The following is a 15,002-nucleotide window of genomic DNA, read 5'->3' on the forward strand; positions in this document are numbered from 1 at the left end:
GACGACCCTACTGTCTCGACGCGGATCTCGGATTGTCTCGCTGACATATCCACATGGATGAAGGATTATCATCTTCAACTAAATCTGGCGAAAACGGAACTGCTGGTCTTCCCGGCCAAACAAGGTATTTATCACAACATTGATATTAAAATCGACTCTCTGTCTCTTGTTCCTACCAAGGCTGCAAGGAATCTTGGTGTCATTATTGATGACCAACTGACATTCTCGGACCATGTTGCCGCCGTCTCCCGGTCCTGCCACTTCCACTACTCAACATCCGAAAAGTCAGGCCGTACCTGACCCAATATGCCACTCAACTGCTGGTACAAAACTTGGTGATGTCCCGTCTCGACTACTGCAACGCCCTCTTAACAGGCTTGCCGGCCTGTGCGGTGAACCACTACAGATGATACAGAATGCGGCGCGACTGGTGTTCAACCAGCCAAAGAGGGCACATGTCACTCCGCTGCTCATCGAGCTCCACTGGTTACCATCAAGTTCAAGTCTCTGATGCTGGCCTACAGAGTGATTGCTGGGAATGCTCCCGCCTACTTAAATGCTCTTGTAAGAGCACATGTTGCCCCCCGGATGCTACGCTTGTCAAATGAGCGTCGCCTGGCTCTGCCGGCCATACAGCCACGGCAATCCAGGTTATTCTCATTTGTAGTTCCACGTTGGTGGAACGAGCTGCCAAAAATGACCAGAGCAGGGACCTCCCTCTGTCTTTAAGAAGCACTTGAAGACCCAGCTCTTCAGTGAGTACCTCCTGTCCTAACCTACAATTACTTAGCACTACCTAGCAGTATTTATTGATACACTAATGTTGTTGTTACACTAATCTCTGTCGCAATGTAGCTTGAATGTTATTCTCCCTTGTAAGTCGCTTTGGATAAAAGCGTCTGCTAAATGACTGAATGTAAATGTAAATGTAAATGTAATGTAAATGTTAATTGAATGTCTCACAAACAGAATGTCTGTCTTTGTTTCAATGAGGTGGACTGTTCTTTGCCAAGCCGATGAGAGACCGAAGATATGTGACTATAATGGACCCTTTCCATATCAAATATGGAAAAGTATTAACAGGACTAATGGCAGTTTTATCACTTGTATCTGACATTTTATGGATACCAACGATACTTATTGGTTTAGGTAAGCACTAAAATGACCATTAAAGGATATCTTTTCAGATTTGGAACCTTTAAATAAATAAGTAACACGTATCACTTGCCTAAAGGGGTTGAATGTAGTTATTTGTTACTTTCTCAGAGGCCACTATATTAGGTATAACTGTACACCTGCTTGTTAATGCAAAGGGGTAACCGGCCAATACTGTGGCAGCAACTCTGCAGCATCAAAATAGCAACATGGTCTAGAGGTTCAGTTTCGGTTCAGACCAAACAACAGAATGAGGAAGAAATGTGGTCTATGTGACGTAGAATGAGTGTGTGTTAGTGGGGAGTTGTTTTGGCATCATCTGCAGGTGGAGTGAGCCAGCACTAGCAACCGGCAGGGAACGCAGCTGCAGAAGATTGGGGTAATTAGCAGAGTATTGAAAAGCTGCTGTTGTTTCACCTGGCTCCCATTCCATAGCGCGTTGGTGCAGCGTATGGGCGGAGTGCAGCATTATTACACTGCACAGCTGGTACATCCGGCTGTGTAGTGAAACATCCCAGGCACGTCGATGTTGTTGTGGAGAGAGAAGGAATATTGGAAACAACCGCAATTCAAATATTTTTCAACACACATTTTGACACGTGGTGGGGTCGACCAGACAGACACAATGAAAAAGACTCTAAAGCCACTGTTATTGCCTGCCAAGAGGCTTACAACTACCCCAGTATTGAGGTGTCCAGTCGAATATTAACCTGGTATGGCCGTTTCCCTTATTATTACAGACTTCTCTACAGACACTCTTTAAAACGGGTCTTGATCAATAAACAAATCCAAAGGCAGCTCTGGGTCTATGGTACAATGCAGACTCAAATAAAATACATTTAAATTTATTGCACTCTTTACAAAAAATTATGTAGTGTAGTTTTATCCTGTGTTTCTATGAAAAAGGCTTGCATAGCCGTATGTAGTTGGAAAAAAAAAAAAGACCTCTTGCCACACTGACCCAGCATGGCTGATGTGGCCAGTGGAGCTGCAGCAGTGGGTTCACATGGATTTAATAGGAGGCGTGCACTTACGGCACAACGCGGCGTGCCTGTACACTGCGCCAACGCGTCTGGTGGACTTCAACCATAAAAGCTAAATATCTTTATATTTGCTCAAATAAACAGCCAGCAATGTCTGGATTTGTTCTACCTTATTCTGGCCCATATCTCAATCCCGCAACCGACAAGCGAGTTGTCCCAATGGGCACCACTATGACAACTCTCTTGTCGGTTGAAACCACGGCAGCTTACCCCAATCTCCTGCAGCTGCGTCCCCTGCTGGTTGCCAGTGCTGGCTCTCCCCACCTTCAGATGGCATAAAAAAACACTTCCCAATACCACAGAGCAACAATGGGATGATTTTTGTTGTCAGACTTTCAAGTATTGCTAACTTTAGCATTTACAGAAAATGGTGTAAAAACGAAAATGTTAAGTGAATAGTGGTTCACAGTGGGAGTAACCCTGTTTTAATGAGAAGTCAAAAGAGAACATCCAGACAGGTACAAGTTGAACAGGTACAAGACGACAGGAACTCAAAGAACCATTCATTTATACATTGGAGAAGAGCAGCTGAACCACAACACGTGGAACCTTGAAGTGGATGAAGAACCACTCTGGGTTCCACTCCTGAACTCAGAACAGGTCTTTCTATCTATCTTATGGCCCTGAATGGATGTCAGCTATGGGTGGGGGGACGCAGCAGTGGAAGCAAACTTGACCACTGATACAAGTGATGTTTGATAAGACAGTCAAATGCTGCTGCAGAATAAGTCCCAGAAAAACTGTCTTACCTGCACAGTAAACTTCTTGAAAAGAACTGAGCTCATGGGTGTATACATACAAATTGTGTGTGTGTGTGTGTGTGTGTGCGTGTCAGGCTCCAGCATGAGTGTGATTCTAGATTTATCCTACACTGTGAGCGTCTGGATCTCTGCTGCAGTGGCCGTCACCTACACCCTGCTGGGAGGGCTGTACTCTGTGGCCTACACCGACGTCATACAGCTCATTCTCATCTTCGTCAGTCTGGTGAGTCTCATCAATGGAGCTGGAACACTTCATAGATGCAAATCACAAACAAATTACAAACATACATAGCCTTTATGTTGATGACTCGCCGTGCATATGTAAAACTTGCCAATGATGCAGCAGATCAGTTAAAAGAGTGATTCAACAGCGTTTTGGTGTACATCAAGAGTAATACAAAGCAAAAATGAAATTTTCCCAGCTGGTGAGCACTCACATATCGCTGCCTTATTTGCATAATTCACACTTTGGCTACCATAAAAAAGCTAATTTAGAATGACATTCGTATTTGTGCCGCAACCAAAAACGATATAATTGGGAGTAAAATAGTTGAATTGCAAACAATAATGCTCATTTGAAAGGAGAATATTGGTTGAATAATTTAATACATTGAATATATAATCTGACAAATATTTCATTTTCTGATTAAATATCTTCCCTTTTGTTTTCAGTTTAGATCACAGATCCACGGATGACGCGGTCTCCCAGGTACTGCACACCACGCTCACGCACCTGGATGGCCAGAAGGGGGCCTATGTGAGAATGCTGTTCATTGATTATAGTTCAGCTTTCAACACCATAGTTCCCACCAGACTGGCTGTCAAGCTGATGGAGCTAGGATTGAATGCTCCGCTGTGCACCTGGATCCTGGACTTCCTCACAGGCCGCCCCCAGGTGGTCAAGGTGGGGAAGTACATGTCAAGCTCCCTCACCCTGAATACAGGATCCCCCCAGGGCTGCGTCCTCAGCCCCCTACTGTACTCCCTGTACACACATGACTGTGTGGCCAGGTCCAGCTCCAACACCATCATCAAGTTTGCTGACGACACCGTGGTCGTGGGCCTGATCACCGACTGCGATGAGAAGGCCTACCGCGAGGAGGTGGCTGACCTGTCACTCTGGTGCCAGGACAACAGCCTACACCTGAACGTCAGCAAAACCAAGGAGCTGATTGTGGACTTTAGGCGTGGATCACAATCGAGGACGCACGCACCCTTGTGGATTAATGGGACTTCTGTCGATAGGGTGAGCAGCTTCAGATATCTGGGAGTCCACATCACAGAGGACTTAACATGGACTGTTCACACAGACACTCTGGTGAGAAAGGCGAGGCAGCGTCTCTACCACCTCAGGCAGCTGAGGAAATTCTGGGTCTCGGTGAGGATCCTCAAGTCCTTCTACTCTGGAGCAGTGGAGAGCATCCTGACAGGCAACATCACTGCCTGGTTTGGGAGCTGTACTGCCCAGGACAGGCGGGCCCTGCAGAGGGTGGTGCGTTCAGCTGAACGTACCACTGGAACTACCCTCCCCCCCTTGCAGGAGTTATACACCAGGAGGTGTAGTAGCAGAGCCCGTAGGATCATGAAGGATCCTCATCACCCCAACAACGGACTGTTTCAGCTGCTGCGGTCAGGCAAGCGCCTCCGCAGTCACGCAGCGAGAACAGAGAGACTGAGACGGAGTTTCTTCCCTCAAGCCATTAGAACTGTCAATGCTGACCTCACCAGGGGTCCTAACTGAGCCATGCACTAGGCTCCACTACCTACTGTACTGTATGTAGCATACTGTACCGCATACTGTATCACTGTTCAGGGTTGTTCGTGATGCCGTATTGCTGCGCCGTACTGTTGTATACTGTGCTGTATTATCCCAAACACTACCTCACACTATTCACATTCACATGCCACTTTAATTCACATGCCACTTTAAATGCACATATCTGTATATACATAGCCATATTCCTTCAACCTATTCCATTTTATTTCAATTTATTTTTGATTGTATTTTATTCTATATATTTTTATCTTATTCTATAAGTATTCCACTTACTGTATTACGTTTTAGGAGTCAGTTAGTCGGTCTATTAGAAAGGAATTTTCTACTTTTTATTTTATTTTATTTTTGTACTTTTTCCTAGGACTTATTGTGTGCTATCACCGGGTGCGTTGCATTACATTTCACTGCATATATGTATGGAAGTGTGTATATGTATGTGACAAATAAAAATCTTGAATCTTGAATCTTGAATCTTTACCCAACCTTTCGTCGATCATCTTGTACATTTTATTTATTTTTGTTGGAATGTTTGCGTGGTGTGGTTTTTGAACTTTTTGTGCCAAATATAAAAAAGCCTTCTTGGCGATCTATAATCAGAGGTGCAAAAGCAGTGTTTCCATTTGTCAACAGCTTTTGGAGCAACACTGTATCAACCAACTCATATTTCCCAAACAATCTTTCTTACATCAAGGACGACTCAGGTGCTTCTAATATAGTTTCATTCATGAGAAACATTAAACAACAACTTTCTCACACAAAGTGCAGCAATTACCTGAGAGCAGTGCTTGCTCGCTGTTGTATCACATGTAGTAAATGTTCTTCTGGTCTGTGAATGTGCTTTCTCCAGCAGTGCAATGGAACCCCCGCATCAGTTTCTGTGTATTTCATGTCAGTGTATCCAGTACAGAGATACTCAGAATCTGCAAATGTAACGTTTCTATAGACATATAGTAAGCTTTCACAGCTTTCGGGAAAATCATTTATTTATCCTTCAGATTATTATAAAAAGTTCTATTACAGACTCTTCAGTTAAGCAGTTACATATTGTTTGTCTCCATGCAGTGGCTGTGCGTTCCCTTTGTTGTCATGAACCCTGCTTCCTCTGACATCACCAATATGACGCTCTCCAACACCTCCCACACCTCCTGGCTCGGTACATTGGACACCAGCACAGCCTGGATGAAGATGGATACTTTCTTAGCATTGGTGAGAAGGCAAAGGCTTCTGTCAAGATGGATTGTAAATGTATAAATTGAATTCATCCAAAATTAGAGTTAGACCAGCAGGTTGAGAACTTATTACATGCTTTTTATTGTTAGTTTTTCAAGTGTGTTCACATTTACTTTTTACTGTTGGAATGACAATTTACACTTCCTTATGGTTCAATCCAGCACATTGTATGCAAAGGTTGCATCCATTCCATCCATTTTCCTCCGCTTATCTGGGGCCGATTCCCAGTGGCAGCAGGCTGAGCAAGGAGCTCCAGGCCCCCTTCTCCCGGCAACGATTTCCAGTTCCTCCTGGGGGACCCCGAGGCGTTCCCAGGCCAGCTGGAATATATAATCCCTCAAGCACGTTCTGGGTCTATTCTGTGGTCTCCAGCCAGTTGGACATGCCCGGAAAACCTCCAAGGGAAGGCGCCCAGGAGGCATCCTGATCAAATACCCGAACCACCTAAAGTGGCTCCTTTCGATGCAAAGGAGCAGCGGCTCTACTCCGGGCTCCCTTCGAATGTCCGAGCTCCTCACCCTATCTCTAAGGCTGAGCCCAGCCACCCTATGGATGAAACTCATTTTGGTCGCTTGTATTCGCGATCTCGTTCTTTGGGTCACTACCCAAAGCTCATGACCATAGTTGAGGGTTGGGACGTAGATGGACTGGTAAATTGAGACCTTTGCCTTCCGGCTCAGCTCCCTCTTCACCACAACGGGCCTGACTTTTTGGATGTTGAATAGTGGCAGGTCCGAGAATGTCAGTTGGTCATCAATAATGACACCTAGATTCCTTGCAGCCTTGGTAGGAACAAGAGATAGAGAGTCGATTTTATTATCAATGTTGTGATAAATACCTTGTTTGGCCAGGAAGACCAGCAGTTCCGTTTTCGCCAGGTTTAGTTGAAGATGATAATCCTTCATCCATGTGGATATGTCAGCGAGACAATCCGAGATCCGCGTCGAGACAGTAGGGTCGTCGGGCAGAAAGGACAGATAGAGTTGAGTATCATCCGCATAGCAGTGATATGAAAAGCCATGTGAGCGGATGATGGGGCCCAGTGAGGTGGTGTATATGGCAAAGAGGAGGGGTTCTAGCACCGAGCCTTGGGGCCCCCCTGTGGTGAGGTTGTGAGGCACAGACAGCTGGCCTCGCCATGTCACACTGAACGAGCGCCCAGTAAGGTAAGATTCGAACCAGGAAAGTGCACTGCCAGATATGCCCACACTTGAGAGTATGGACAGGAGTATGCAATGATTGACAGTGTCAAAAGCAGCTGATAAGTCTAGCAGAATGAGAACCGAGGATTTGGCAGCAGCTCTAGCAGTTTTTAAGGCCTCGGTCACAGACAACAGGGCTGTTTCGGTGGAGTGACCACTTTTGAAGCCAGATTGAAGTGTATCAAGAAGGTTGTTTCTTGACAGCTATTCTGTAACCTGTCTAGAGACCGCCCTCTCTATGGTTTTGGAAAGGAATGGGGGGAGTGAGACCGGCCGATAGTTTTCCACTTGAGTGGGATCGAGTGAAGGTTTTTTGAGCAGTGGTGGGACCCTAGCCACTTTGAAAGCAGAGGGGAAAGTGCTGGAAGTTAGGGAAGAATTAATCAAATGTGTGATTGCCGGGGTGATAGTCGGTGATATTGCTTGAAGGAGGTTAGATGGGATTGGATCTAGCGGACAGGTAGTAGGACGGCTACATGTTAGTAGTTTAGATACCTCACTTTCAGCGAGGGGGGTGAAACCAGGGAACGATGAGCCTAGGGCTGGAGAAGACAGGTTGTGAGTAAGTTGTTTAGTGAATTGGCTGCTGATGGCTGCCACTTTGTTAGTAAAAAAGGAGGCAAGGCAGTCAGCAGTGAGGTTAGTAGCTGGAGGAGGTGGTGGAGGGTAAAGCAGAGACTTGAAGGCGGCGAATAACTTACGTGTGTCTGTGGCACCGTTGATCCTATCGTTGAATAAGGCCTTCTTTGGAGTAGTGATGCTGGAAGAGAAGGAGGACAGCGGCGTCTGGTAGCTTGCAAGATCTTCAGTTGTTTTGGATTTGTGCCATTTCCTCTCAGCTGCTCTGAGGTCAGTGCGCGTTGTCCGGAGGGTGTCAGTCAGCCAAGGGTGCGACTGGGTTGATGGAGCAGTGGACTGTCTGGTGGATAGTGGACACAGGCTATCCAGACATGAGCTCAAGGTGGAGCAGAGAGAATCAGTGGCATCATTAACCTGCAGAGAGGAGAAAGTGCTGTGAGGTGGAAGGGAAGAGGAGAGCACAGAGGAGAAGTGGGTGGGAGACAGGTTGCCGAGATTGCTGCAGATGGTAACCATGGGTGGGGAGGTAGAGGGTTGTTCTGGAAGCTGAACATTGAAGTGGATGAAGAAGTGGTCTGAGAGATGAAGAGGGGTGACCCTTAGGTTGTCCGTGGTGCAGCTCCGAGCAGAATGAGATCAAGTTCTTTGCCAGCCTTGTGAGTCGGTGGAGTGGGGATCTGTCTTAGGTCGAATGAGCGAACCAAAGACAGGAAGTCAGCCGAGCTCACACTGTCCAAGTGGATGTTCATGTCTCTGAGGACGAGCATGGGACACTCAGGGTGTCAAGCTCATGGAGGAAGTCACCTAGTTGTCCTGGTGGACGGTAAATGACGACCACATAGGCTTTCACCGGAGCAGTCACCAAGACGGCGTGATATTCAAAGGAGACAAAGATGTTTAAAGGCAGCAGTGGATTAAGTTTCCATGTGTTGGAAATTAGCAGGCCAGTCCCACCACCACGGCCAGATGGTCTGGATGTGTGGGAGAATGTGTAGTTAGTGGAGAGTGCAGCCGGGGTTGCGCTATCTTCCGGTTTAATCCATGTCTCAGTGAGAGCAAGGAGCTCCAAGGAGAGGTGGTTGGCATGACCAGAAATGAAGTCTGCCTTGTTAACTGCAGATCGACAATTCCACAAGCCAACAGAGAAGGAGGTCTTAGCAGTAGATGTTTGCTGCAGAGACCTGAGGTTACCCAGATTACATCGGTGTATGGTATAACGAGGCTTTCTGGGTGACCTTGAAGTTGTAGAGATGTGGTAGTAGCACATTTTGTATGGAGTGAGAAAAAGAAGGCAGGTTTGCCTTGTTCGGTGTCCTTGCTTAGGTGGACGTGCAGAGGTAGACGTGCGTCTTTACACAGAGCGACTACAAATGGGCCAATGCTTGAAGCTAACGCTTCAAGGGCAGGACCATAAATAGGTGATAGAATACAGCTGCTCATGTGATTAGGGTTGCACCTGGCTAAAAGCACGCCCACATAAGAGAGGACTTACCTGAATAGGGGGTGTGTCTGGAAACACAACCTTGTTGGCAGATCAGCAAATAGCAGTGAAATGTGCAGAGTCAAACCAGTAGTCCTAAGTTGCAATACTACAATACTAGATAACATAAACAGAGCAGTGATACACTACACAGCAACCTCAGCACGAGAGCTTGTCTTACGAGCCACCCTATGCTTGAACATGGTGTTCGTTATGGCCAACCCATGACTAGCACAGAAGTCCAATAACAAAGCACCACTCGGATTCAGATCAGGTTCCTCCCAATCACCCCCTTCCAGGTTTCTCCATCGTTGCCCATGTGAGCGTTGAAGTCTCCCAGTAGAACTAGAGTCCCTAGGCGGAGCCACCTCCAGGATATTGATTCATAGCGTGTAGGAAAGATAATACTTATATCTTACCGTTGAATGTTATAGTAAATTTCTCCCACACACTCAGCCAAGGGCTCGTGAGTATCCCCACACCCGCCTGGCGCCCCTCACCCTGGGCGACTCCGGAAAAGGAGAGAGTCCAGCCGCTCTCCAGGAGTTTGGTTCCAGAGCCAGTGCTGTGCGTGGAGGTGAGCCCAACTATATCCAGTTGGTACCGCTCCACCTCCTGCACCAGCTTCGGCTCCTTCCCCACCAGAGAGGTGACATTCCACGTCCTTAGAACTAGTCTACGATGCGGAGGATCAGCAGGCCCAGGCCCCACCTTTATCCGCCACCCGGCTGACATTGCACCGACCCCCACGCCCATCCCTGCAGGTGGTGTGTCCACAGGGTGATATGGAAATGTTGGACAGATGAAACACCATTTACAGCACAATCTTAACCGATGGGTCTCACTATGACAAAGCAAAGTTGATAACTACAACCGGAACAGTTGTGTGCCAGTGTGCACAACACTTTAGCCCAATGTGTCTATCTAACTGAATCTAAGTCACCACATGCTTTAGTAGTCAATACAAATGGTGTTCCTGAAGGCTACATGTTAAGCCCACCACCATCTTCCCTTCAAATCTATTTTGGCCATATTGGTTATTTAATCATTTTAATAACAATTCTGATTAAATCTTACACCAGGATTTTTAATTACCGGCCAATGTGTGCAGAGGGATTACAGTCTGCTGGACAACCTGGAATTTACCACTACATTACTCCCGATCCATTTTGGTGTCGGATTGTTTTTATGAGCTTGATTGCGAGTACTTGGGCACAGAATTAAAACTGATGCCCAATATTGGTATCTGTGTATCTCTAGTATCAAGGAAAACAATATACTGTCTCGTCATATGTGTACTTTTGTTACTTTGCCCCTATGTCAGTAATGTCAGGTCTCACTCTTGGTAGGCAGTGGCATAACAAAGGTTTTGAAGTGAAGCAACTTAATGATGCATCGCATCACGCTAAATTGAAATGATTGATAACTAGGCTGCTATACATTCAAACCGGTCTCACGCTTTTTCATGCTCATAATCACGAAAATGTATCTATTGAAACATTTCCCGGAGCACGATTGTCCAACTTATTTTATGCTACAGATAATGAAATGTAAACCAGTTAATTTGAAAAGACATTTTTTCACAGATTTTAGTGTGTGTGCATGGGGAAGGAGGGTGGCACAGATAAGTAGACTATTCTGACGTACTGGTGACCGACGAAAGTATGGTGGTGGGGTGGGCATGGATGTATTAAAATTTTAAATGCAGTGGGGGGTTAAATCTAGTTGACTTTAATTAAATAAAAGCGGGATACTGGTGTCTCTTTTTTCTGAATGCTTCATTCAATTCAATGTTGGGCAAGAATAGGGATATCGGGTCATACCCTCAGTATGGATTTCATTCATAGATACAATTTGACTCTATATAATAGCTGGGTTTGTGTGCCTGTGTACCCATCAGCCAGTGCAGTAAATATTTCCACCTAGCAAGGTCTTATCTGCTCCATTTAGCAGCATTCCCAGAAACCCAGACATCCCAGAAAATAAAAAAAATTCCTTCTTCTTTTCCCTACTTGTCTGATTCAATCTAATTTAGAGAGGAAAAAGATGCATTGATCAGAAGCTCTCACTGTCTCTTACTGTACAGCTCTGATGACTGTATCCCCAACAACCTGTTTCCCCGTCCAAGGAACCCAGGCTTTGGCTTAGCTCACTGCCTTACAGCAGATTTCCCTTCGATATCACCTTATTTATTCTGGAACCTAACAGCCTCTGGGCTGGGGGATTCAATTCAATTCTCCAGAGACGACTTTGGCTTGACATGATCCCTTCCCGGATGTTATTGTGTCTTTCTTCTGAGCCGAATGCCCCATGACTGCAGCTGGTCAGCTGCTTTTATATGTCTCCTACCTTGGACCTCCCCTTGCTGACTCATGCCTCACCACTTATACAGATGTCTTCCCTCAGGCCCTTTTATGGGCATAGTAAATGACTCAGAATATGTTTAATTAGGTAATGGTGGAAAACAAATACATCTAAAATAAAAACACGCTATGTTTTTATTTGTTTGACACAGGGAAGACAGGGGGAACGGGAAAGCACAGTGGACCAGAGATCGCTCCCTCTTCACTGTTCCGATCCAAGGTGGAACGGGACAGTACCTGAACTCAGTTGTGTTAAAACATTTTGTTTCATACAAGTGGGAAACAAACGAAAAATAAACACAATAAAGACAGGAAAACTTGTCTAGAAGAGAAAAAACTCCACTCCAATTCTCTGAGTTATGTTCACATTTTTAATTTCCCATAGAAGTAAGACAATCAGGTAACTTGTACTTTGAGCTATCCACTTGTGATCGGATCACCTAAGACACATGTAAATGTCAGGTGTAAACAGGGCCGTAGATACAGCTGGCAAACAATCTGACCGCACATCACTGCTATCTGTATATTTTAAAGACTTGGGTTGAGTGGTGAAGAGTGAATAACTTGTAACTAACTTCCTTTGAAGGCACTGGGAAGCTTGTGCTACCAAGCTTTGCACCAAAGGACCTTGTCTGCCTCCTCCTCAAAAACTGCCAGGATGAACTGTTTCGCTGCTGCAGTCAGTATAATTATATTTGCAATTCCACCAACTATAATTGGAGTCGGAGCTGTATCTACAGGTATTAACTTTTTTATTAATTAATTAGATCAAAATGCTTTGAATGGTTTTTTTTATTATAATGACTTCGCAAGTCATTTTAATATATTTATAATGTTTAATAACTTAAGTTCTTAAATTGAGTTGGTAAAATATTTTCTCGTTTCGTTGCTTTTTAGATTTCGACGCTCAAATGATCATTCATATAGAAAATTCTTTACGGAATCTGTGACGGAAACTAAGGATTTACCTGACACCCCCTTGACTCTTCTGCTTGCTTTCTATTCTTTGGTAGATTACCCAGAAAAACGTAACTGACACTTCCACAATGCTTCCTTTCACATAGTGGTCGAGGTATTCAGACCTTTTTCCAGAGTAAAAGTACAAATCCACTCAAACAAATTACTCTAGTAGAAGTACCAAATTGACATTTCTACCTAAGAAAAAGTACATATGTCCTTTCTGTTAAATATACTAAAATAATTAAAAGTAAATGTAATTGTGATATCCAGTGCCCTGCCAAATGCTTTGAAGTGTCATGGAGTAAATGTCAAAGTTTCCAAAACTTAATATACTTACGTACTTGTGTACAGAAATTAAGTACTTGTACTTTGTTACTTACCACCTCTGTATAATGTTATGTGATGGTAGAATTTCTATAGGGCAGACACTGCTCGGCTATTTGCCAACTTCATCCGTCTCAAGACGACTTCTTCTATCTGTACCTCAGACTGGAACCAGACCTCCTACGGTTCTCCGTCTCCCTTGGAAAGTGGACCGGCAGCTATGATCCTGCCCCTCACCCTGAACTACCTCACCCCCTCCTACATCTCCATCATCGGCATTGGAGCTGTGGCTGCCGCTGTGATGTCATCAGCTGACTCAGCCTTACTGTCTGCAGCCTCCACCTTCACCCTAAGCATCTACAAGAACATCCTGAGGAACCAGGTGAGGAAAAATTTAGTTGTTCTCCAAGACTTTAACGTACATTATGAAATATTTGGAAAAGGGTTTTGTTTCTAATATACAGTACATGTAAAGTGCAAGTAGATGAACAAAAAAATCCACCCATGCACAATTCAATGAAGTCCAGAATGTGTCTGGAAGCTCTTTCAGTCGATTAAGACCAGCGGCAGGAAATTTCCTTCAATAGGAAATCAGGAAGTGATGGCATAAGTGCATCAGAACATTCAAGCTCTGTGAGTGAATGATGGTACATTTGACTATACCGAGAAAGCACCATGTACATTCCACAGACAGACACACATCTGCTAGGTTTCATTTTTACTTCTACTCAGTTTGACTCCATTGACTCACCATTTCAGAGGGATGCCAGGGAAAATTAAGCTGCAGTACCACAACCAAGAGCCTTGGGGGCTCTTTTGTAAATTCATACCCTAGGTTTTACAATGTCAAGTAGGATCTGCTGTCAGGTAGTAACACCTGATGCCACAGCATGGAGCGCCACAGCAGTGGATTAGGAGAAAGAAACAAGGAGACTTTAGCAGAAGAAAAAAAAAGTCTATTACTTCATGATGTCTTGGTTTTCCTCTCGTTTCAGGCATCCCAGAGGGAGCTGCAGTGGGTCATCCGTGCTGTGGTGGTCGTGGTTGGTGTCGTTGGTACATCACTAACCAAATTCCAAAATAGCATCTTGGAGTTCTGGCTCTTTGGTGTAACTGTGGCATACGTCTTCATGTTTCCTCAACTGGTTTGCGTTCTTTTCTTTGACCAATCTAGTGGATACGGGGCTATTATGGGATTTATGGTGAGTTTGTTGTTGAAAGGTTTGTTTGGAGAACCGATGCTAGCAGTGCCGGCTACCATCCATCACATCCAAAACTTTCCAATAAATACTTTGTGCATGCTGTCTTCCATAGCCTCCATCTTTCTGTTCTCCTTCCTGGCTGAACTGCTCTTCAACAAGGGCCTCGTCCCTGAGAGATGGGACGTGTTCAAAGTCCAAGAATCTCCACCAGCAGCAGCAGTAGGTGGTGCTATGGAAGACAATGGGAAATTAGATGAAATGGACCCCCAACAAGAGGCCTCGGCGCATATGATGGACAGCCGCTATTAATAGACAAGGTGTCTTGCCCTAAGGGTTTGGTTGTAACGGAATTAAATATGCTCTTTAAGCTCTCCATCTGTCATCTAATCTCTCCTAATTCTACTAGAAGAATTAGTACTACCAGTTGCAGTAGTACTTATAGTTAGCTACTACTAATGCTAAAACAATTTGCTAAGGAAAGATCATGATCCTTCCAAGGTCTCTCGTCCATCAAAAATGTATAATCCAAATCGTTTACCTATTTTTCTTAAAAACATTTTGCTTGGTTGCTTTCCCTTTATTGTTATTATATTAGTGTGTTCCATCAATGTAAAGCACTTTTATTTGTATGTTGTGTATGAAAGGTGCTTGGTGTGCTGGCAAAATCAAAACAATACATAGTGAAATGTCAGTGCTGTGTGTACTGTATGCAGCACAGGGTCCAGGCTGAACCCATTTAGCTAGTTTCCTGATTTTCTTACTTGTATGGAGAATTAAAAACAGGAGTGGAATTTCTCCTCTGGACAGCGATAAGCCGAACACAGCATGCCGGTTGTCCTGTGTTTTTATTTTAGATGTACTTATTTTCATTTGTTTCCTACTTGTATAAAACATTTTTTAAACACAATTGAGTTAAGGGACTGTCC

The 15,002-nt window shown here is 44.7% G+C and overlaps 1 protein-coding gene across 1 annotated transcript; it reads left to right on the forward strand.

Moving 5' to 3' along the window:
- Positions 1 to 3,041: 3,041 nt before the first annotated feature.
- Positions 3,042 to 14,385, forward strand: LOC307242166 (high affinity choline transporter 1-like; the record flags this gene model as incomplete). The annotated part of the gene is made up of 4 exons (XM_080016499.1): positions 3,042 to 3,182; positions 5,799 to 5,889; positions 13,039 to 13,256; positions 13,870 to 14,385. 4 exons carry the CDS (start codon positions 3,042 to 3,044, stop codon positions 14,383 to 14,385), a joined length of 966 nt encoding a protein of 321 aa, XP_079872625.1.
- Positions 14,386 to 15,002: the final 617 nt, after the last annotated feature.

The sequence above is a fragment of the Zeus faber genome, assembly GCF_960531495.2.
Source record: "Zeus faber genome assembly, chromosome: 16".
Classification (NCBI taxonomy): Eukaryota; Metazoa; Chordata; class Actinopteri; order Zeiformes; family Zeidae; genus Zeus; species Zeus faber.